The sequence below is a fragment of the Mytilus trossulus genome, chromosome 4 (genome assembly GCF_036588685.1).
Source record: "Mytilus trossulus isolate FHL-02 chromosome 4, PNRI_Mtr1.1.1.hap1, whole genome shotgun sequence".
NCBI classification, from domain to species: domain Eukaryota; kingdom Metazoa; phylum Mollusca; class Bivalvia; order Mytilida; family Mytilidae; genus Mytilus; species Mytilus trossulus.
The window spans coordinates 93,185,895-93,211,989 of NC_086376.1; the positions used below are offsets into that span (position 1 = coordinate 93,185,895).

Genomic DNA, 26,095 nt, shown 5'->3' on the forward strand with positions numbered 1-26,095 from the left:
ATTTTAAAAGTGCTCAGAATTATTATGTTCCTATGCTGAGACTACTATAACACATAGTTATAGTAGCCTCAGTCCCATGTATTTTTTTTTATTATTATTATGACGAATGGCTATCTTACGTCCAGTTGTAAACTAAGTGTATATTTTGGACGGAAAACTAATGGTGTGACAAGAGTATGAACACTACTGCGAATTCAAACTGATAGACATGCTTAATTATTTTTTTTATTTTTTTTTGCTAGTTATTATATGTGTATCTAAAATGGTTGTGTACTATACATATATGTCTATCTTCTTCTTCTTTCCAAGTAAATTTTTGTTCATTTCTATGTTTCGAGGTTGAATGTGGCGCTCATTTTGCTTAACTAGTATAATTTATTGTTTAGAGACCAGCTGAAGTCCTCCCCCGCGGTTTCGGAATTTTCTTGCTGCGTTAAAGACCCATTGTTGGCCTTGGGCTGGTTTCTACTCTTTGATCTGGTTGATGTCTCATTTTTATTTTCGATTTGTAATATATATAAATGACTAATTGTAATAATTTCTTGTAGAAATGTCCATCGAACGATATTATACCGGAGTATGAAGCTTGCCAGTCTTACTCCAGAAGCACTGAATGGTTTCCGCGCCAAAAATACCAATGTTCTGTCTCCTGTGTCGGAAAAACTAAACAAATTGCAGACATGATCAGTATTAATTTGGCTGATGGTACGAAATGTAGTAAACATTCCAGTCACTATTGTATCAATGGAAAATGTTTGGTAAGTTTATGATAGAAAACAATATCTTTGTAAAATCCTTAGTATATGTAATACTTCTATAGAAATATGGATTTTTATGAAATTTTGGTCTCTAAATCAAACTATTTTAATGCAGACAAAGGACTTTTTGGTCATATTATTGAATATCAAATAAAACATATGTTTATAGACTAACTGGTTATTGTGACTTTTAACTTCGTCTTCAGATCATGACTACTAGTATCAATCAATTACTAGATTGCATGATTTAATAATGAGAAGATGAGGTATGTTAGTAATGAGGCTGCAACTCTCCACCAAACAACATAGAAGCTAAAAACTATCATTTCACCATACGGTCTTCAACAATAGAATGTAACATCTTTTTATCTTTTTAACGAGTAACACCACTTGTGCCTTTAATGAAGATAAAGTGCTAATCATTTAGAAGTTCCGGAGCATTGAGGTAACTCCTGGTTTTAGTGGAGTCCGTGTTGCTCAATCGTTTCTGTGTAGTATTTTGTGAACTAGTGGTCATAGTATACTATTGTCAGTTCTTCTTCGACTTTATGCTGTTTACATTTGATCCTTGGTATTTTCTTCCTATTTGTTATTGTCTATCCATAGATAAATTACATGATATTCACTAGACTGTATTCTATATTATCGCTATTTTGTGCATTTTTCCTTTGATCTTTTTTTGTGATAATTTTCATATCATGCATCTCGCTTGAGATGGAAAAATTATCGCTAGAAACTAAGGAGGCCACGTGGCGTTGCTAACGAAATTGACATGAAATTGACAACGTCGTCATAGTAGTGGAGCGGCGGAGAGGACAATTTTAGAAATTTAAATTACCTAAATACCTCATGGGATTTTAATAGCTCATTGGAAAGCTGAAATCCTATACTTTTTGAAAATATGTGTCGTCAATATCAAATCTGGTACAATAATATCGAAAATCAAGGTCAAAGGTCATCACTTAGAAAAATCCTACTTTCATCTAGAGAAACAATACCATTGACATTTGTCAAAATTAATAATCTATTCAATAAATTATACGAGTAGTATTATGTAGAAAAACGTTAGTTCATGTAAAATCTTTCTCATATTTGCACATGACGTCAGAACAACGTTTTTTTAAAAACTTTTTTGAAGGTAGTCCATGGTACATACAAATTTTAATGCCTAATGGAAAACAGGAACATATTAACATTGATAATTGACATCGACAAATAGCATTTCTTGAATACTTAAATAGTTAAAAAGTTTTCAAAGAGTATCTGATATGCATAGTTAAAAAATCAAACCAAATATGCAGCCATGAAAAAAATCGTTTCAGTTTTCAAGGATTCGACGTGTCACCAAGTTTTATTAAAATTAATTCAAACTATCTCAATACAAGATACTACCTTTTTATTTAATTTAGTTATTGGAGTTTGATATATTACTCAATTAGTGCAAGCGTGTTGTAGAACAAATTCCTAAAATTGAGACATGACCGTTATGGTATCTATGATGAGTTTATTTTCATACCAAATGAAACGTCGAAAACATTATAGCAAATTAAAATAAAGTTACCAAATATTACAAGAACTATTTTCATGATATTTCATTACAACTACCTACATTTTGACAAAAAAAAAACATAAACCAGTGCAAGGAAGACACTGCTCCTTGCAAACACGTGCTGCCTAGCATGTTTTCCCCCTTATATGAACTTATTAGATCTTGTAGAAAGTCCGATGCCATTTGTCCCTCAAAGAAAACTGGCTTTAACTTGGCATGTTGCACAGTTTTCCAACAAAGGCACACGGGGAGCCATTACTTCGGATGGCTAGATTTGCCGACAACCAAACTTTGCTTTGCCACATTGTACGTAGTACGTGATGCTTAAATACGAATTCACATGCCGAAAGCTTTTCGTTTGAATTATTTTACACTGTCTTATCAGGGCCTTTTATAGCAGACTGCAGTATGGCCATTTGGGCTTTGCTCATTGTTGAAGGCCGTAAGGTGAACTTAGGCTACAAGATTACCAAAACGGCTTGGTTTTGTCCTAAAGAGATTGAATACCGACTTTTAACCGATTCCAACAAAAAAACCTGAAGTGAAGTCACACCCACCCAGAGCATGAACGACCGGCATAATAAGACTTTAAATGGAGTAATTATGTTATTACAATTTGACACCAGGCACTCTTCGAGAGTAGCACATTTTCACCGAATGTCATACGAAAAATGCATTTATACTGAAGAAACTGTTTCAAAAGACTTTGTCAAGAGACAAGTAACAAAACTTGTCAAACAGGTTGACAACATTGCTTCTGATATTTCCAACGATATGTATTTGTACTTGGTTATTTGCACGATAATAATCCCTAGATATATAAACATTTTCCATTTTTTTTATAAAATTGAGGCTGTTTCATAAAGTGCATGCGTACCGATTTGTCGTTGGTTTTGATGGAGCTACATGTACTTAAGTCCGCTTTTATCTCAACCATTTTTAATTCTGGTTTGATGTTATTCGCTGTCTTAACAGCGTCTACAATGGAAATATCGCTAGCAAATACAATGCTAGATTTATATTGTCCTTGTTGAGCAAAACAGGCAATGGCATTCCTGGAGTACAACTCAAGTTTAGCCTTATGTTTAGAGGAATTACAGTATGTCTTACATATTTTATCAGGTAAAAAAGACTGATACCTTGTCAAAAGGGGTGATAAAACAAGAGACTTTTTGTCAAGAATAAGGTCTCTGTCTATAATTTAAACTACTGCTAAATGCCAAATCATACGCAGATTGATCGGTGGATTTTGGTCTATATGCCATGTTTGTGGTCAGACATGCTGCGTGATACACTGCATTATTGAGCAAATTATCTTGCTCTATTCGATTAATCATTTCACCGTCGCATGCTCTAAAAGCAGCATCTATAAGATTGACTAACCTTTCAGCAGATGAAATTGTATGTAATGTTTTCACCCTTTTATGAGATTTTTTTTTGCAAATAATACAATTTTATGTATTGTGATCATTTTTTCAGGCACCAAACAATTTATAGATAAATCGGAATCTATATCTGGTGATTCCAATTCAGCTGATACTGATTTAAAATTCTGCTTACTTGTGTCGCTTTTATAACATAACCTATGATACCTAAATACGGGTAATTCACTTGCTGTTTCATTGCAGAATTTGTTCAAATAACTGAACAAATCACCATCACGTCTCTTTGCTGCTGCAGTAATCAGACTTGTTCTTCCACATTCTGTCGATGTTAATAATATTTCATCAACAACAGAATCGCAGATAATGCATTTGTCAACACAAACTTCCACTTTCCTTTTTTTGGCATCTAGCGGGACCAGTTTTAACGAGATTGTTAAATTGTCCATGTGATTGAATAAAAAAAACAAATCAAACACACCTGAAAACCAAACGAACCCTAAAATGAAATTCACTTTCCCAGTTCAATTCAACAAAAACGAGTAAACAACAATACCGAACAACATAAATTAATTACAAGGCTTTGGAAATTATAAAATGAACAAGAAATATGCTTAAAATGACCACAAATGACCTTCGCTAAATCGCTGAATGTGTGACTATAACTAGAAGCCACAACAATGTCGATAAATCTGTGACAAATATTCGGAATTGAAATCTGGATAAAAAGCAGATATTTATTCAAATATTTATATTATTAGGAAATAACTTCAAAAAGTAAATCGGCTCAATTGAAGTATTATACGGCGGCTTCATTGTTGTGCCTTTAAAATACACCTATACTGCACGTGCAAATAATGCTAGATGAAAAACGATGATTTTTACAGTGTTATTTCAACCATTTTCAGATGCAGTAAGCATAAAATTTAGGACTTTTTGGAAATGCCCTAACATTGTATGAAGTTCACGAATAACTATATTTACCAATTTCATTCAAAAATTATTTTTTAGAACGGGTTTGTTGTGAAATTTGACTAGTGGGGTTATCGATGCAAGTTGGGTAACGTCAGTAAAAGGCTATTTTTAACGTCATTTGTACCATATTTGATACTGACGACAAATATTTTTCTAAAGCTGAATAATCGATAAACATTTTAGGACCTTAAAATTGCATGAGGTATTTAGGTAATTTAAAATCGTTAACCAAGCGACTTTTTCAACATTCGCCGCTCCACTATAGGTAAAATAGCGATAAACAGATTATCATTGGTCATCTCAACTCGATTGCTTTTCTCACTTTCGCTGTACCAGCTCAAGCGAGAAAATCAATCTCGTTGAGATGATCAACGATAATCTATAAATATATATATATCCTGCTTTACAGAAACTTGGTTGTGATGGTATAGTGGGCTCATCTAAAGTTGTTGATGATTGTGGTATCTGTGATGGCGATGGTACCTTTTGTCAAGAACGAGAACCAACCGAGGACAAACATGTTTACCAATGGGACGTTCGGTGGACATTTTGTTCTGTATCATGTGGCGTAAGTCAAATTCAATTATACACAGGGACGGAACCAGGATCTTTTTTTAAAGGGGTATTATATTAGAAAATGGAGTTAAGGATTTAAAAACAATTTATTTTGAAATCAACAGAGGTGGCGAACACCGTAGTTTGAATATGAACGCCATTTGTAAAATATGTACAAAATATTCCAAAGTGAAACATGCGACATTCAAAAACTATAGATATAAAATTTTCACTCTATGCTTTGACTTTGGGAACGTATACGGTACGGTACATACTTTTCCTAATTTCTTAATAAGCGCAATCAGAACAGTTTTAATTATAGGACAGGAAAGGGAGGGGGACATGATAAGGAATCATTCACTAAATGAGATGCAATTTTGTCAATAACATGAATAAATACAACAGTAGAATACCGGTGTTCAAAAATCACAAATCGACAGAGAGAGAAAAAAGCCGGGCCACAAACCAAAACAAGGGAAACACAACAACTATAAGAGGAAAACAAAAGAACTACAGAACCAATGAAAATCAACAAAACAAACGCCAACATACTTAGAAACGAACTGTTTAATAACAACTGCAATATTCCTGACTTGTTACAGGATATTTTCAGAATAATGGTAGCCAAACCTCGCGCTTTAAATGACAATGTTGAAAAATATCGCTAAAATGACAACACTACGTGACAGAATTACAGCACAAACGCGTGACAGAAATACAGCACAAACGCGTGACAGAAATACAGCACAAACGCGTGACAGAAATACAGCACAAACGCGTGACAGAAATACAGCACAAACGCATGACAGAAATACAGCACAAACGCATGACAGAAATACAACACAAACGCGTGACAGAAATACAGCACAAACGCGTGACAGAAATACAGCACAAACGCGTGACAGAAATACAGCACAAACGCATGACAGAAATACAGCACAAACGCATGACAGAAATACAACACAAACGCATGACAGAAATACAGCACAAACGCGTGACAGAAATACAGCACAAACGCGTGACAGAAATACAGCACAAACGCGTGACAGAAATACAGCACAAACGCATGACAGAAATACAGCACAAACGCATGACAGAAATACAACACAAACGCGTGACAGAAATACAGCACAAACGCGTGACAGAAATACAGCACAAACGCGTGACAGAAATACAGCACAAACGCATGTAAGAACACTCATCACGGAGAAAAGCAGAACAAGTAATATAAAGTCGACACAACATTAAAACCGCAGAACAACAACGAATATATTCAATCAACGACATACACTACAAACAGTGACGCACTTACTATTTTTGACATTTTTACTCTTTGATTATGTTTGTTTTGTTCATGCATCGTTGACAATGTAATGGAATTTGATGCGACTGTCATACAAGTGAGTGGTTTAGCTAGCAATAAAACCAGATTCAATCCACCATTTTCTACATTAGAAAATGCCTGTACCAAGTCAGGAATATGACAGTTGTTATCCATTCGTTTGATGTGTTTGGACTTTTGATTTTGCCTTTTGATTTTGGATTTTACTTTTTGAATTTTCCTCGGAGTTCAGTATTTTTGTGTTTTTACTTTTTACAAGTTTACGTAATGAACATGCGATCTCGAGCTTTATACAATTATTTTCACCATACCAGTCACAACAATTCTCATAACAATGATGATATTGAAAGGCAATTTTATGATTATAATCATAAATGACTACAAACAATAGGGCATAACACCAGTTAAATAACACATTATACTACCGAAACCATATCAGAAACATCAAAATAAATTGAATGTTGGATATACAAAATACCGAGACACGTCGTATAGCAATGCACATTCACACTCGGTATAACAGTCATATTCGGTAATAGGTCACGTTCTGACATTTTAAAACACAAAGAGGCAAATGTCTCATATCAATATCATGGGGACCAAGAAACATTTCTGGGAGAATTTGATTGAAAAAGTAACGAAGTATGAGCATTTTGTTGCTGGAACCAAGCCAAACCAAATACACGACAACTGTATATAAGAAGATGTGGTATGAATTCCTATGAGACAGCCCTCCATCCACGTCGCAATGTATATAAAGTAAACATGTATAAGTCAAAATAAAGGCAACAGTAGTATACCGCTGTTTGAAAGTCATAAATCGACCGACAGAAAAAAAACCGGGTTAGAAACTACAACTGAGGGAAACAGTTTAACACATCAAATATAAGACGGACTTCAACACAGAACACAGGCAATGGCTCACATGAACATCAAGCTATTAAAGGCCACAACATTACTTGTGTGAAAAATTCAAACAGGAAAATCAACGGTCTAATCTATAAAAAAAAAATCGAAAAACGATAAACACGTATGAACCACACCCACAAAGGACAACCTCTAAACAACAGGCTACTGACTAATTTAATTGAGCTTTCTAAAGTCTGTTCATTTTTGATTAGACAGGATTCCAGACATCCCGAGTGAGTTGCTGGAACATAAAATACGGTCAACAAGTACCTGAATTCTACTGTGATTACAAAACTCAGCCGACAGAAAGTAAACGTGAATGTTCTTCAGCATCATGTGGCCCACAGTAAGTGTCTTAGTACAATTAATTGTTCATTACCAGGAGACTGTTCGTCCTTAGCATAAGGCCGACAGTATGTGACAAAGTACCATTGGATGTGAGTTCGAATAATGCGGTCCACAGTAACTGTCAAAGTACTAAACATTCGTCGTTAGCGGCATGAGATACACAGTAAGTGTCTAAGTAAATTTGAAAAGGATCAGGGTTGGTGAAAGGGGTAAGGTTAGTGATAAGAGTTTTCATTTATTACAGTTTCTATTGGCTTGCCATCAACTGTAAGGGCTAAAGATCATGATTTTATTTCATATTTTTATTAATGAGTCTTTGCATTTTCAGGATAAAGTAAAAATGCCTTATAATATAATAACAACTTTTAGAGTCAATTAAAACAAACAAATTTGTATTTTTAATGGTTTTCAGTAATTTTAATAGCCGTTTACGTGATTTGAAGCTAATTGTTATGAAAATGAGTGATGTACATGTGTCTTTTCAGGTGGAAAATGAGTTTATGGGAATCTTGTTCTGTTGAGTGTGGCGGAGGTATTCAGAGGCGGAAGGTTACATGTGTTCACACGACAGGAAGGTACAAAACATTAGAAGTGTCATCATATCGTTGTCCCGATCCTATTCCATCATCAGAAAGACCCTGTAATATACACTTCTGTCCCTCAAATTGGCAGACTGGTCCATGGACACAGGTAATATGTCTAACTAATGTTGTTATTTTTTTATAGTTATTTCGTTTAGAGAATAGGATTGTATCATTCAATTTTCTGCAGTTTTTGGGATAAGGTTCTTGGAAATAATGGAAGTGTGTACACGAATTGTTGTGAAAACTTGAGAAAAATATTGAATAAACTAAAAGAAAGAGAAATATTTACAGATTGCTATAAAATTTGACAAGAAATTGTACTGAATTTGGTTAACCCATCACAAATCCAACTAAGGATTTTCAAAATAGCTTCGTTTAATTTTTATTTTCTTCAATTTATGATGAGGTTAACAAATTAAAACTTCAGTTAAGTAAATGCATCAGATTTTTTTCTACATTTCAGTGTTCTGTAACTTGTGATGTTGGAGTCCAAGGACGTCCTGTGTATTGCATGAAAACCTTTGTTCGTGGAATAAAAGTGAATGTCTCAGACAGTGAATGTATGGGACCAAAACCTCAAAACTCAAGACCATGCTCTCAGCCACCATGTTTTAAGATGCTTTCATTCTCTCCTCATATCACACAGGACAATTCAACATTTATTCAGTTAAAGAAATCAAAAACAATTCGACTTCAAATTGGCGTAAAGGCCATTCTTTTATCAAGACAGTCAGTAAAAATAGAATGTCCAGTGGACAACTTTGATACTTCACTTATATTTTGGACTAAAAATAGTCGACTTATATCAACGTCTGTTTACAATAGAGTTTACGTTACCTCTAAGGGTGCTCTTAAAATCAAAAGGACCGAAGTGTCTCAAGATACTGGAATATATACGTGTATAGCAGGGATGGAAAGTGCAAATGTAGTCATAGAATTCCAAAGTAAAAAGATTGCAAGACGAAAAGCTAATAAAATAAAAAAGATAATGTCCAATAAAATTAAGAATGAAATTCTTAACATACCTCAATCAGACACTATTCCTGGAAGTGGGCCACAAAATATAATAGCACGACCAAGTGATATTAAACATTCCAAAAACTCTGCAGTTTTTATAACAAGCGATTGGTTGAAATGTTCTAGAACTTGTGGTTATGGTTTTCAAACTAGAAAAGTAACGTGTAATATTGTGACAGATAAATATATAAAAATAGTAGCAGACAAACAATGTAACGAAGAAAAACCAGAAAACCACAGAGTATGCCAAGATAATCCATTGTGTCCAGTCTGGAGAGATGGACAATGGTCAGAGGTAAGGTACTAACAGATATTCACATTGTTTGTACAGGTATATTTCCAGTTAATATAGAAAGCACAATGAGAACGAATATAGCGAGGCATAGTTATTTGTCAAAGAAATAGTTGCAGAACAACAAAAAACCAACAACTAAGGAGTTAACACGCGACAACAACAAGCACATTGTGAAGTATTTTGACTCATTTTCATTGATCCAGTCATTGTGGTATAACTGTTAGACAGTTTGAAGCATCTTCTAAGTTACAGATTTTATGTTTGGGAAACACGAGTAGAATTTAACTGTGCAAAAAAGAGTAATTGGTATATTCAACCTACAGCTGGATGTTTAAACCATTTGTCTATTATTGATATCTAAAACTAGTGTTCCGGTTTGGTCTTTAAATAATCAACACTTTCAACATTGGTTATAAAACAATTTCATCTGCAAAATAAAGCAAAATAAAGGCAACAGTATTATACCACTGTTCAAAATTCTTAAATCAATTGAGAAAAAACGAATCCGCGTTACAAACTTACACTGATGGAAAAGCACCAAACAGTTAAGTATATATACTCACATGCAAAAACAACACGAAGAGCATATAATACAGTCTCGAGTTTTTTCTTTGTATTCTACATGCATATAAACTATATGTACTTTGTTTTTGTTAATAATCCAATCTTATTAAACTGTAGTGTTCAGTGAAAACATGCAAGTTGGATGGAATAGCAGTACAAACCAAAGAGATACATTGTAATGCAGAAAATAACCAAACCATTACACTCCCTCATAATAAGTGCGACATAAAAGTTCGTCCTCAAACTCATAGACAGTGTATCAATGAAGAATGTGAGGCTATCTGGAAAACCAGCAAATGGACATCGGTAAGAATATTCGAGCGTCAACAATTGTATATTATAAAGTCCTTACATATTTTGGCCGCTTATACGTTGTTATTAGCTTATGCGGTTGATATTTGCTGTCGGTTAAGATACTCACGAGAAGGAAAGATGTTCTGCACAGTGGTGGAGAATTATGGCCGGAATATTTTATTGAAAGGGATCATTCGTTTATATGGTTTGATACTGATGTAATACACGTTTATCTAGTATATAAGAAGTGTGATACAGAGTTTTAACCATGATTTTTACTGATTTGGATATAATGATGGGATGATATAAACCATCTTTAAATAAGTATAAAATACATCAAAGTCTATACAAAACCATAATGTTGTGGGCTATACCACACAAGATAGCAAATTATAAATATTGTAGTATCATATTCAATCAAATTCTTTCAAAACTGAAACTGTTGTTTCTGCTTTATACACGAAAACTAAAATGACAACATATGTTAGATCTTAGGGATTATTTCTCACGTTTGTAAGAACTAGACGATAACAAACAATCTAATAATAAAAGATACTGTGATAATACATACAATGATCAATAATAATACATATATTTTTTTTTATCTAGTGTAAACCAAGATGTGGCAAGACTGGTAAGAAAACGAGGATGCTTTCGTGTGTGTGGAAACACAACAAGAAGCAAGCTAAAGATAACTGTAAATCAAAACCAAAACCATTACTCAGGAAAGTTTGCAGACCAAAACATTGCAAAAGGAGTAAGTGTAACAATCATATAGCATGTATTTTACATATCGGAACAATTTTTAAGAAATCGTAGAAAAAAACATAATATGTATATACATATATAGTGTTTAAAAGTTTGATAATCGGAAATAAAAAAAAAGTATAAAATTCTCAAGGATTCATGACTTTAACATAAAGGCAACACTAGTACACCGCTGATCAAAACTCGTTAATCTACGGACAACAAATTGAATTGGGGTAACAAACTAAAACTGAGGGAAACGCAAAAAAAATATACTAAGGAGTTATGATAAATATTCAGGAGATTAAGGAGAACTTTGGTTTTAAAGAAAGCCAATTGTTTATGCTTGATTTAGTGTTGATGAGTATTTTACAATTAAAAAAGTGCACTGAATCTGCTGTAAATACAACAATGTAATTTGGCCAAAAAAGATATTACAAAAAAAACAAAAACTACATAATCAAATGGCAAAATCAAAAACTCAAACACATCAAACGAATGAATACCAACTGTCAGATTCCTGGTACAGGCATTTTCTTCAGGGGGAAATGGTGATTCCATTATATCGACAACGAAGTGAGTACAAAACAAAAAGACATTATAGGTAAAATGTCAAAAAAGAGGGGGTACAGCAGTCAACATTGTGTTATAATATTAAACCCTACGAAAACATACAAATATGTAACAAGGAAGCACTAAAAGCTATATAGACAAAGCACATCAGCAAAAATGAAAGACAAGAATACAAACTATCATATTGAATATCATATAAAGTAAAAACTAACTTTATTTTTCAGAATGTTTTGATTCGTCACGATACTGCAGCATTACAAAACTTTTAAACATGTGCAGATACAGAACATTTAGAGAACGATGCTGCGCAACATGTACTAACTCTGTTCTAACATAAGATATGTTTACAACATGAACTTCCTTTAAGGAACTTTCTTTGGTGCTAGATAATTTCAGTCGTAAAAATCTGATTAGATAATCTAAATAACATTTTACCAAATCACTTTGACATATACTAAAATACTACAAAATGGATTATAAGAGTGGCATGTAGGACAATTGAACAATTAATTTGCCAAACTTGGTATATTGTCATTACATTGATTGTTGTGATTGTTTAATAACACCAGTATATGATGAAAATAATTTTTATAACATTATACTCTTTTTTTCAAATTTTCGATTTTCAACGAATTGCAAAGCCTTTTTTGCGTATTTAGTGATTGTCGGGAGGGTCGAGAAAATAAGTACATGTGTAATAAACCTATTTTTTACAGGTACACTAACAGCTGTCAAAACTCTCGAAAATTTATGAATTCATTAAAAATACAATAACCACTTTATATACATTTTTATCTAGTTTGTTCAGATATTCCGAAATAATCTTACTTTCAGTAAAATTCTCTATGATGGATACAAATTTCGTGAAATCAAATGCTCGCACAGTTTCAACAAAGATTTGAATTGTTTTTTAATAACCAATTCTCGATAGAAGGTATTCATTTTTTTGTAATTAATTATCTGCATGGCCTTTAAATTTCAATCAACCTGGTTAAGATACAGAAACTGTGTCAACGCTTTTCATACAACTAGTTACTGCTCGGGGGGGGGGGGGGGGGGGCACTTCCTATGTAATGACTGGTAGGGATGAGCCGCTGGAATAGGTCACTATTTCATGCTTCATAATATATGAAAAGGGTGAGAAATTCAGATTAAATATATCAATAGGTTGATATTATCACTTGCTGGATTATATCATAAGTAACTGAAACTAATCAAATGTTCGTATTTATTTTTGATGGGTTAAACCCGAGGGTTAAACCACAATCGTAAATGCATTAACTATTTGTCAAACCAATTAAACTTTATTTATTCAATGTGGTATTTCCACTGAGGTTAGTTGTAGATGCAATAAATCCAATCATTTTGACATTTCCAACTAATTAACATTGAAAGGTTTGTATACATGAAACATTTAAAGAAATTCCAAAGCATAGTGTCAGCGTACTTCAAGAGGGAACGGCAAATGTAACTTTTCATCAGTTTTTAATTAATGTTAAACTCAGTAAAAGTGATACTATTTGAAGTGTTAATTACTACATTTATCTGACAAAACATATTTGATTGTCTTTTGAAATTGAAATTTCTTCATAATTGAAGATATATAAAAGGGACAAATAGAGGAAAGTTTTTAAGATGTGACGGATTTATTGGAAAAGCAATATGTGATTATTGTGACTGCGTTGCTTCTTAACAAGAACGTGAAATGAGCGGGACCTCAAAATTTTTGTATATGTACAAGAAGATGAGAAATATTCAAATATATCTATAGGTCTGTTTTTTGTTCATAAATATATGACAAGGTAAACAAAATATATGAAATATATGAAAAGGATGGGGTACTTGATGTCTCAGCTGCTCACCCCTACCAAAAAAAGTTTGAAGTGCTCCCCCCCCCCCCCCCCCCGGGAGTTACTGCTCTTTACTCATACACAGATCATACATTATTATGTTCTACTTTCTGTTGTGGTAAAAAATAAAATCACAAAAATACTGAACTCCAAGGAACATTCAATAAGGAAAGTCCTCAATCAAATGACAAAATCTAAAGCTCAAATACATCAGACGAATGAATAACAACTGTCATATTCTAACTTGGAACATTTATTTTCTTATGTTGAAAATAGTAATAACCTGCCGGTCTAAATAATGGTTATCTCTAAACCTTTTTAGGTCATAACACTCTTCGCGCGCTTAGGTCGTACCCATCTTTGCATAAGCTTTCATAGCATTCCCGATTAAAACAGGTTAATACAGATAAGCAAGTCGGATTAAGTTTGTTTTATTTACAGGGTCGATACTCTTGCTGTAAATCAGAGGAAAGTTATTCGGTTATGAAATGATTATTTACATATTATTCTATAAATCTGTGTTGATAAATTAAGAAATTAATAAGAAACTCACTCATGAAAAAGTAAAATCACAAAAAGTACTGAACTGATACTGAAAATCAATTCGGAAAGTCCATAATCACATGGCAAAATCAAATAACAAACCGCATCAAAAACGAATGGACAAGAACTGTCATATTCCTGACTTGGTACAGGCATTTTTCAAATGTAGAAAATTGTGGATTAAACCTGGTTCTATAACTCTAACCCTCTCACTTTAATGACAGTCTCATCAACTTCCGTTATTTTACATTGATGCGTTAAATAAAAAGACACAATAAATACAATAGTCAAAATATGGGTACATCAGTCATCAGAAAAGTTCAGCTCAAAAAAGGAGTTGATCGGAAGTGTCGATAGTTGTCGATTGTTAGGGTCTGTTTTAAACAGTACAGGTAAGTAGTGATGACATTTACAAAGCAAGCTCTTAGTCAACCATAGTATCAGTCTCACCACTGGCAAACTGTTTTAAGATATGGCATTTTTTTTAGCAAAATCAAGCCATTCTAAAATAGTGCGATATTTTATTATCTCAAATAATTGATAGTTTTTGGTTCTCCAAAATGCATACCTGATGACTGATATTTCCGTAACACGTGTCCTGGCACAGAAATACTGTCATAAACTATTTTATTACTGGTTTGATTCCAGTCATAGACAAATGGCACATTAAATGCAGTCCTTAAAGTGGTTAGAATTCTGTGGTTTTAATTTTTCTTTAAATGTCAATGTCGATCTCGGTCTCGGTGGTCGAATGATCTAAGTAGCCACACTTCTGTATAAACAGTATGGCAACACTGAGGTTGTAATTTTACTCCTCGCACGTGGTAGGTGAATTCGATTCCAATCATAATAGATACATCGGTGATTCTCTTCGTGAACTCATGCTGCCTCTGCCAAATAAAAATGACCATAACGAAATGACGGATAATGCTGAAAGACGCTTTACACACCAATCAATCAATGCAGTGGGTAGTTACAATAGAAGAAAACTTTCATTCTGTAAATGGGAATCTTGTTAACATGTTTTCATAAAGACAACATAAGTTTACCGCTGTTCAAAAGTCATAAACAGATTACATTTATGTGAAAATTTAACCATTTCCCTCAGAAGGTAGCAGTAACTTCATAGTTTCTCGCTGGCTGACGTATGTTGAAACTATTTGTTATTTGAACACTTTGTAATCAGATACCTAACCTTTTTTTTTTCCATTGGGTATTTATCTCGAAATGTATAATATTTTGTTTATTGTGTAAATAATTATTAATTTCTTTTTGTATGCAAAATCTTCATATACATGGAGGAAATAAAGATTTATTTATTCATTCATTCGTAATTACAGTATACGTCATATCTACTCTACATTAATTAATATTTTTATCCATTTAAAACCTTCAAATCTTTATAAAAAAACTAGTTGGTAGCTATGTTCACTTTAACATAATCAATAACTTATTTTAAGAGTGTATTCAAAATAGTTAAAACCTGTTTTATAATTGCAATGTAAAATGGCGTTCTCACAATCCATCAAAAAAGGACAAGTTCCTGTAAATTGTGAATTATGTGAAACTGATAGAACCATTAAGTGGAAGTGTTTAGACTGTGATCTTTTTTTGTGTAATCATTGTAAAGAAAAGGTTCATTTCAGGGTAAAAACGGCAAAAGATCACAAATTAATCGATATCAAAGACATTGGACTACAACAAGAAGAACTAGATTTTGCAAACATTCCTTGTCAGAATCATGCTGGAGAATACAACTGTCATTATTGTAAGACATGTGACGCCCTGGTTTGTCAAACATGCGTGAAGAAAAGTCACAAGGAACATATTCTAACTGAAATTCAGGAAGAATATGATGTGAAAATTGATATGCTTAAAAAAGGACTTTGTAAAATTCAAACGGACAGGAAAGTAATAGTCTCAAGAAATGAACAGCTTGTCCAACTTTCATATGCAGAAAAGTACAATAAGGCAAACCAAGACATTTCTAAGCAGGAAAAAGTTGTCAAAGCCGCTGTTGAAAGTTGTTTTAAACAACTACGAGATAAATTAGATCAACACCAGAAAAATATCAAATCTGATTTAAACGTCGTCTCGGTCTTACTACAGCAAGCTGATGATAAAAACAAAGACGTCCAGGAATCTATTCGAATGACTGAGGCTTCAAAGTTCTTTAAAGTAGTTAACAATTTAGAAAAAAATATGGACACTAAAATGCCAGAACCAAGGTCAACTAATTACTGTATGCCAATCTTTGTTCCAGGTGAGATCCATCAATCTAATATTGGGATGCTCAAATTTGATGGCGATCTAGCTGATAAACCACACATTAAGCTGGACTTAAATAACCATTATGAAACTAATTTTCTGGTCGGTTTAATTTTATTCTCAGGTATTGGTCAGTCGTTCTGGATTAGCTCTTGTAGATTTGGTTCAATTCAAAAAGTGAAAGCTGATGGAAACAAATTAAAGATAATATCAAGTTTTAATATTCAGCTATTTGGTGTGGCTGTCCTTCAATCAGGTAATTTACTTGTGAATACGGGAATAAAACTGCAACAAATGAGTGAAAAAACAGGAACGCTAACAGACACAGTATATAATGTGTCACCATTGCGTCCTACGGCAGTCTATATCACCAGTAACAATAAACTTCTCATAGGAGGTATGAATTTTGACTCCCCTGCGCCAGGGAGACGAGTTGTTATACTAATGAATCAGAATGGAGCCCATGAGAGAGTTTATGAACATGATCAACACCAACTACCTATGTTTGTGTATCCCTACAAAATAACCACGACCAGTAACGGGAATATCTATATAGTGGATAGAATAAGGGATAATGAAAATAGAATAGTAGTGTTAGGACAGGGCGGTGATATGCTCAATATTTATACAGGAATCCTACAGATCAATAAAAATCATCCATTTCTACCAGAAGATATAGTGACAACACCACGTGACAATGTCATTGCCGCTGATATGAGAACGCATACACTTCATATCTTGAACAATGCTGGCCTGCTGATGGCATATTATAAAACAAGTGACATAGGCATACTCATACCGTTTTCTCTTGCATTCAGTCCAACTGGAAAACTCTACATAGGAAAAAGTGGGCAAGGAGACAGTAAAAAAATGGAAACTTATTTATACGAAGTGACCATATCAGGATGCTAAAGTATATAAATTACTGTTAAATTGTGGATATAAGTTACGAATCAAATCTACTCTAACATCGTTAGGTTGATTTTCTTGGCACTTTATATATATATATGTTACAGTGAATTTGTATAATCAGGGATTATGTAGAATCCCTGATTTTTCAGGGAATATGTAGAATCACTAAAATCATTAGTAATTATATATAATCCCTGAAAATTACCAGTGATTTTACATAATCACTGAACATTTTAATATTTATTCTACAAAATCCCTAATATGATTTCAGGGATTATGAATAATTTAATGGTCCTTTGTTTGATAAACAAAATATAGACAATTTACAATTTTAAGTTTCTTTCATTTCCTTGCCAGATAAAATAATTTTGCTTTTAACCACAGAGGATGATCTAAAAGATATAACCAACACAAAGTTTCGAGATATAGTTGAAGACTTCAAAATTAAAAATATTAACCTTCCCTTTATAACGATAGCTTTACATGTATTGTTTGTTTATTAAAAGCCAGCGTCAAGTTGATATTCATGTTCTAAATGTAATCCACAAAGCATGTTATTTGTGATACATGTAAAGCAAATGGTGTAAAGGGTTATGAAACAACTGTTTTGTGTGGGTTTTTTTTGTTCAAAGAACAATTTGCAAGAAATTCAAACTGTGGCATCTAAATGTATAGAAAAACAGGCAAAACTTGGGATTGACAAATAGAACAACTTTAAGAGAAAGCTTGCATATTCTCATAGCAATTCGACAGGATAAAAAAGAAAAAGGGAAACCCAAAAAGCATAATGGCAATTCTTAAAAAAAAAGGTCTTAAGAAGGATATTGCCTGACCACAAAACAATGGTATCTTTATATTTCTTGCTCGAACAGTTCAAGGTTGCAAATTCCCATTTATTTATTTTTTAATTTTTTTTGTGTACCTTCGTATGTTTTTACTGATTTTTTTATTTTTCTTAGGCGTGTTGTTAAAATCTGATTCGTTATGTGCAGGAAAAGGATTTTTTAAATGTGGATATTGTGGTAAAAACAGATGTGAAGCATATTATTTTAATATACTAGTATAGTGTTTAACATTTTTATATAGTGTGCCTAACTTGTAGAAAAAAATGGGTTAGTCTTGTATTATTTTAATTTTAGTTTCTTGTGTACAATTTGGAAATTAGTATGGCGTTCATTATCACTGAACTAGTATATATTTGTTTAGGGGCCAGCTGAAGAACGCCTCCGGGTGCTGGAATTTCTCGCTACATTGAAGACCTGTTGGTGACCTTCTGCTGTTGTTTTTTATTTGGTCGGGTTGTTGTCTCTTTGACACATTCCCCATTTCCATTCTCAATTTTATTATCATTTTGATATATTGTTACAGTTTTTGTTACTTTATTATGATGTTTTTATGTCATTTTATAGTTCTGAATGAATTATTTTATTTTTATTAACTTTCTTTATAAGTACATCTATTTCTTCATTTCAGTTATTATGTAGATTCCCTGACGTTTTTCCTAGTGATTATACATAATCTCTGAAAATTTCAGGGATTCTACATAATCACTAAACTAGCCAGTGATTCTATATAATCACTAAAATAGCCAGTGATTCTACATAATCTCTGAAAATTTCAGGGATTCTACATAATCACTGATTATACAAATTCACTGTAACATATATACTAGTATATATATTTAGAAATAACACTTTATTTGGAAGCTACCATTAATCCGTTGTAAAGAATAGTGTTCCTAACTCTATATGTTTTTTCAAAAGTTTTATTCAGTTATTTTCATGGAGACATTTGATAATTAGTTTGTATTCTGTAGTTCATATATATCTTTTCGATTGATATATATGACGAATTTATTACATGCGCATTTTCAGTCAATGGACGGACAATAAATACGGACGAAATGCATTCATTGAGACTGTTTATAAGAGTATGTACGTTGTGTTGTCAGGTGCATTGCACCATTGAAGAAATTATTGAATAAAGCATTATCTATAGTTTGGGGTTATTCAGTGTACATATTGAAAAATTCCATCAACACTTTTGTAGCTAATAAACCAAAAGTTCCAAATGGTGAAGTTGGAATCATCCTTCGTATCTTACGGACGCCATCACGAGTTGGTTGACCGTTATGGAATAACCGTTTCACAAATGATATCGGATATATTCCTTACGTCGTAACTACAATCCCATTACCTTTCATGAATGCGAATTAAACTATTTACGGGATTTGTTATCACATAAGCAACACGACGGGTGCCACATGTTGAGCAGGATCTGCTTACCCTTCCGGAGCACCTGTGGTCACCCCTAGTTTATGTTTGGGTTCGTGTTGTTTATTCTTTAGTTTTCTATGTTGTGTCATGTGTACTATTAAATGTCTGTTTGTCTTTTTCATTTTTAGCCATGGCGTTGTCAGTTTATTTTGATTTATGAGTTGTTTGACTGTCCCTTTGGTATCTTTCGCCCCTCCTTTGTATATAATTTGTATGGTTTTATTTTTCACTTTGAATTTGGAAGATAAAATACTTCCTTAATACATAAGAATTGTCCACGTCAATAAGATAGCATAATCTCCCCAATAATAAATTAAAACTTCTCTGATGAAAACATTGTGAACGCATTGTTTTAAATAAAATGGAATTTCATGCGACTGTCATACGAGTGAGAGGTTTAGCTACCTATAAACCCAGGTTCAATCCATAATTTTCTACATAAGAAAATGCATGTACAAAGTCAGGAACTTGACAGTTGTTATCCATTCGTTTGATGCTTTTGAACATTTGATTTTGTGATTTGATTAGTGATCGACTTTATTTCCTTTTCCTCGGAGTTCAGTATTTTTGTGATTTTACTTTTCATTAGAATGCTGATTTTGCATTTCGATAAAAAAAAAAAAAAAGAAAAAAAAAGCAGTGTATATGTATGGTTAATCTGATCATCTCAGGAATATAGCAGTTGTTATTTAATAGTTAGTTTTTATGTATTTTGGCGTTTGTTTATGTAGCAGTGCAGTGTTTCTGTTGTTGGTTGTGTTCCTCTTATAGTTTATGTGTTTGATGGCGTTCGAAAAATTTACGAAGGGGTGATTTCGACCATTTGGAACTCTTGATTTGATGTGAGCAGCAACCCTCTATCAAGGAAATCATGAGAGGAAATACAATCCCGGGCATATCGTATCAATTTAGAGATATATACTCCGTATGCAGGCGCTGCAGGAATGTTGCTACATAGAAATAGAAAGTACACAACTGGTAAGCAGAAATCATTTCTTTTATCGCAAAGTTTTGTTTTTAATTAACCCTCATTGTCATTTTTTATATGTAAGTCAATATATGAGACAGACTTAACCGTATCCTTTATCTCTAGTTCGATGGGATGAATGCGTTCAACATAGTCACCAAATTTATTCAGTGAGAAAACATCATCTATATAGTGGAAAGTAAAGTAAAAGGATATTGCTTACTTCTTTTCTGTCTTTCTAAAAAGTTCCTGTATAAAGTCAGCCTCATAAGAATAAAGGAACAAGTCGGAAACGATTCATTTTATTAGAATATATACTCGTTAGTAATAAGTCAATATGTTGACGGCTAAATGTTTTTGTTAGGTTGTTGTCTCTTTAACATATTACCCACGCCTCTTCTTAATCAAATCTGAAAATACAATATGATTGCTAATGAGACAACTATCCAACAGATACCAAAAATGACTACAGATTAGAGCAACTTTATTTCATCTTAAGACCTTCAACATTGAGCAAACCCCGTATGTAAATTAAGCTTTAAAAGGCTTTATAGATCAAAATTTAAAACATCTTAGATAAAAAAGCAACGGCATGCACGAAAAAAATAAGTAATAAATTTACTGTAAATCTCTTTTGGTTGTTTTGTGTCGTGTGAGTTAAAAGTTAGACTGTACATAAGTAAAAATCTATCGACAGTGAATGCATGCAAAAAGGTTTTAATTCTTTTCAATGATTTATTATTAGTTACCATATACCTTATATTGTTAGGTGTTTTTTCCGATCCATTTAAAAACCATATCAAATACTGTTTGGTAGCTATGATTTCAAAATAATCAATGAGTAAATCATAATGGTTCAAACTTGATCATAAAAGATAGAAAAGAAACCCTGCCTTACAGTGTTAAAATGGGTTCCTCACAATCTATCAGTAAAGGGCAAGTTCCTGTGAATTGTGGATTATGTGAAACTGATAGACCCATTAAGTGGAAGTGTTTCAACTGCGATCTTCTATTATGTGATAATTGTAAGGAGAAAGTTCATTTAAGGATTAAAACTGCAAAAGATCACAGAGTAATCGATATCAAAGACATTGGACTACAACAAAAAGAACTAGATTTTGCAAACATTCCTTGTCCGAATCATGCTGGTCAATATAACTGTCATTATTGTAAGACTTGTGATATTCTTGTTTGTCAAAACTGTGTGAAAAAAAATCACAAAAGACATAATCTTACTGAAATTCAGGAAGAATATGATATGAAAATTGAAATGTTAAAAAATGGACTAAGTAAAATTCAAACGGACAGGAAACTAATAGTCTCCAGAAAAGAACAACTTGTCCAACTTTCATCTGACGATCAAGCAAACCAAGACATTTCTAAGCGTGAAAGATTCGTCAAAGCCGCTGTTGAAAGTTGTTTTAAACAACTTCGAGATAAATTAGATCAACATCAGAAAACTATTTCGAACACCATCAAATCTGACTTAAACGCCGTCCCCGTCTTACTACAGCAAGCTGATGATAAAATCAACGAAGTCCAGGAATCTATTCGAATAACTGATGCTATGAAGTTCTTTTACGTAGTTTCAAATTTAGAAAAAAATATTGACATCAAAATGCCAGAATCAAAATCAAGTCTTTACTATATACCAAACTTTGTTCCAGGTGATATCTCTCAGTCTAACATAGGGGTGTTAAAATTTGATGAAATCCTAGCTAAGAAACTACATATCAAACTGGACTTAAATAAACAATATCGAGCTGAATTTCTTGTGGGCATAATTTTATTTCCATGTAATGATCCGTCGTTCTGGATAAGTTCTGGTAACGATGGTTTAGTTCAAAATGTGACAACCGATGGGACTAAGCTGAAAATACTATCAAGCTTTAATATCAGGCTCATTGCCACACCTGCCGTCACTAAATCAGATAATTTACTTCTATGCATAGGAGGGACAAAACTACAGCAAATAATTAGTAAAACAGGTACACTAACCGAAACAGTATTTGATGTGTCACCATTGCGTCCTACTGCAGTCTGTATTACCAGTAACGATAAACTTCTTGTAGGAGGTATGAATATAGACTACCCAGCACAAGGGAGACGAGTTGTAATACTAATGAATCAGAATGGAGCCCATGAGAGAGTATATGAACATGGTCAACAGCAGCAACCAATGTTTAAATATCCCTACAAAATTACTACGACTAGTAATGAAAATATTTTTGTGTTGGATAGAATAAATGATAATGAAAATAGAATAGTAGTGTTAGGACAGGGTGGTGATTTAATCAATATCTATACAGGAATTATACAGATTAACAAAGACAAACCATTTGCACCGGAAGACATAGTGACAACACCACGTGACAATGTTATTGCAGCTGACATAAGAACTCATACACTTCATATCTTGAACAATGCTGGCCTGTTCATGACATATTTTAAAACAAGTGACATAGGCATACTCTTTCCGTGGTGTCTTGCATTCAGTCCAACTGGAAAACTCTACATAGGAAGAAGTGGACCAAAAGGCAGTAAAACCGTTGAGTCCAATATATATGAAGTGACCATATCAGGATGTTGAAGTATAGAAATAAATGTGCATTAACAATTTTTAGAATGAGCACTCCATTCCAAAATTTCAGGTTTTGGAAGGATTATTTTTTGTTAATTTATAATAAATGTTATATGAAACCAAGGATTTTTGTTTATTCAGCATTAAATTTAAGCTTAAAGGAATTAATAGTAAATTGGTAGATTATGAAAAAAAGAACATCTAGACAAGTAGTGAAAATTGCAAATTACACGTGTTCAAGTACAAAAAAATGTAATATGTTGCTATATGTCACTGCAATTTTCCACTCACCTAAGTTTTCAATTTCTAGTTTCGTAAGGAATAATCGTGAGGATATACTGGTAATCCGTTGTCAAACTTGTTGTTTCTCTTTCGTTATACCTTTACATGGAGTATCTATCTCCAAATTGATGCGATGTTCAAGAACTTACGTTTCTTTCATAGAGGTATGCTGCTTCCAAACAAGCATCCAAGTAGTGAAGTTAAAATCATTACTTCGATTTTCTTACGGTCGCTATCACGCTTTGTTAACCTTTTATTGGTAGGAAAATTAACGCAATAATTAGGATTATGTAAAACAAATCGTCATAGATACCAGGATTTAAATTTTGTTTGCCAGATGCGCGTTTTGTCTTCAAAAGACTTATTAGTAACTTCGAATCCAAAACACCTATGCAAAGTAGTGCAAATTATCTATTTTTCTATTAACATATTTGATGATTTTATGATATGTGCATGTCTGATGTTCACTTGTCGTCTGTTTATGTGGTTTATAATGTTTCTCGTTTTTCATTTTATTAAGACAAAACCGTTGTTTTTTTCCGGTTGAATGGTTTTACACAAGTAATTTTGGTGCCCTTCATAGCTTGCTATTCGGTGTAAGACAAAGCTCCGTGTTGAAGGCCGTACCTTAACCTTTAATGGTTTACTTTTATTAAATTTTATTGGATGGAGTGTTGTCTCATTGGCACTCATATCACATCTTCCTCTATCTATGTCAGTTGGGTAGCAACGGTCGACAGTACGGACGTAATGCATTCAGGAAGACTTTTTCAATATTACTTATAAATACGATCATTTGGTCAATTGTAAAAAGTAAAATCACAAAAATACGGAACTCCGTGGAAAATTCAAAAAGGAAAGTCCCTAATCAAACAGTAAAATCAAAAGCTCAAACTCACAAACGAATGAATAACAACTGTAAGAAAGTACGTGTTCAGCTGCAAAACAACTTTGAAAAATTTGCAAAATGAAGCAACATCTACATTTTGTTTGCATTGTTGTTAGTTATTCCTCGGGTTTTATTTTTCATTTTAATTTACTTTTTATTGACTTTGAATTCAGAAGATAAAAAGATTCATTTCTAATAAATTTATATTGCTAGATCCATATGATAGATATAATCTTCATAAAAATAAACTCATAGTTGTCTGACAGGAGCATTTTATGGGCATGTAGATAGAAGAGGGACAATGTGGATGGTTACCTAGGTTCCCCTGATCAAGATTTGAAAGGTTATGTAGAATTACAACACGAGTACACACTTCAAAATGTCTAGACTTCTTTACTTATTAACATACTATATAGTAAAAAATCATTTCTGTAGATCACCGAAAGGGGAAGTGGTCTAGAACACAGTATTATTTTATTTAGGGGGTTCACTATACACGCAAATTTTAATTAGTCTTCACTTCAAGGTTAATCAAGCTAATTTTATTAAATTTCTTTTTAAAGTTTTTTTTACTTTACTACGGGCTCATAAGGATCTTAAATCTGATTTTATTGCTGTGTCCACAATAGACACAGCAATATTATTCTACGTATTTCACCTGTATCGGTTTGGACAATTCCATGGACTATTCCATACACACACCATTATGCTTAAGGGGTTTTCATATGTCATGTCAAGATGATATAGGCTATTTACCGTTGTTTGCCATAAAAAAAAATCTGGTAAAGTCACTTTTCTGAAAACCCAATATAAATATAGTTAACATATTTATATATTTAATCTAACTGTGTTCATTGACCCGAATGTTTTAATGACAACACACACCTAAAATTCGTTTTGGTCTATTCCATGACATTTGCGCGGGAAATATTCATCAGAGACTTAATTTTAATGGACGTTCATTTGGAAAATTTTACTATCTATTTTAAGTGAAAAATTGTCATATGTGGTGTTTGTGTTTCGTACATTTAAAGGATCAACGTTATTTAAATTCCGTATATCTTCATTTGACATCAGGTTTGTACGCATTTAGTCTCTTTTCTAGTCTATAATCTAAACTGAAGGCCGCGAAGGGACACATGTCATGATGACACGTGCTGCACAACCCCACACATTTCAACGAACAAAAAAGCTACTATTGAATAGACTTTATCAGCTGTTTATAGACATCATTATGCATTTCATCCCCTAATGTCAGTCATGATAACACTGGCATTAACAGCGGAAACCGTGTATTCGCGAATTCTGTCTTTCGCCTGCTATGGACGATTCCATAAGGGGTTTACATTATGGACGATTCCATATAACATTGTAGTTCAGGGGTTGTTTACATGTTTAGTCGTATTTGGTATCTGAATGAAAACGATGTACATTATTTCTACATATTTTGTATATGTTGAAGGAAACAGCTCAATTTCATGATAATTTGGTATACAGAAACATGACATAAGTTTTTTGTACAATTTTGGTGTGTATAAATGACCTACATTACAGCCCTGAAATTCTTGGTGCAATTAATGAGGGGGGATAGGAGGGGTTTACTCTTTAACGGATTTACTGTACGCATGTAAATAC

General features: G+C 33.0%; 3 protein-coding genes across 5 annotated transcripts in view; all 3 read left to right on the top strand.

Annotated features, from left to right (window-relative positions):
- LOC134716342 (ADAMTS-like protein 3) overlaps positions 1-12,415 on the top strand; it is a 35,976-nt gene extending 23,561 nt beyond the window's left edge. For all 3 annotated transcript variants that reach the window (XM_063579276.1, XM_063579277.1, XM_063579278.1), the window contains exons 3-10: positions 549-758; positions 5,074-5,232; positions 7,683-7,816; positions 8,304-8,508; positions 8,866-9,714; positions 10,396-10,584; positions 11,182-11,329; positions 12,117-12,415. In XM_063579276.1, the coding sequence (XP_063435346.1) occupies positions 549-758; positions 5,074-5,232; positions 7,683-7,816; positions 8,304-8,508; positions 8,866-9,714; positions 10,396-10,584; positions 11,182-11,329; positions 12,117-12,229 (2,007 nt within the window). In that variant the 3' untranslated portion in view covers positions 12,230-12,415. The remainder of the gene's footprint in view (positions 1-548; positions 759-5,073; positions 5,233-7,682; positions 7,817-8,303; positions 8,509-8,865; positions 9,715-10,395; positions 10,585-11,181; positions 11,330-12,116) is intronic.
- Positions 12,416-15,791: 3,376 nt separating this feature from the next.
- LOC134716917 (uncharacterized) lies at positions 15,792-17,465 on the top strand. Its single transcript, XM_063579936.1, has one exon. It carries the CDS (start codon positions 15,792-15,794, stop codon positions 17,463-17,465), a length of 1,674 nt encoding a protein of 557 aa, XP_063436006.1.
- Positions 17,466-21,615: 4,150 nt separating this feature from the next.
- LOC134716919 (uncharacterized) lies at positions 21,616-23,298 on the top strand. The gene has a single exon (XM_063579937.1). The coding sequence runs from the start codon at positions 21,616-21,618 to the stop codon at positions 23,296-23,298; it is 1,683 nt and encodes a 560-aa protein (XP_063436007.1).
- Positions 23,299-26,095: the final 2,797 nt, after the last annotated feature.

What these genes read in the sequence shown, in the direction of transcription:
- LOC134716917 (XM_063579936.1), top strand. Translation starts at nt 15,792, where the DNA reads ATGGCGTTCTCACAATCCATCAAAAAAGGACAAGTTCCTGTAAATTGT.
- LOC134716919 (XM_063579937.1), top strand. Translation starts at nt 21,616, where the DNA reads ATGGGTTCCTCACAATCTATCAGTAAAGGGCAAGTTCCTGTGAATTGT.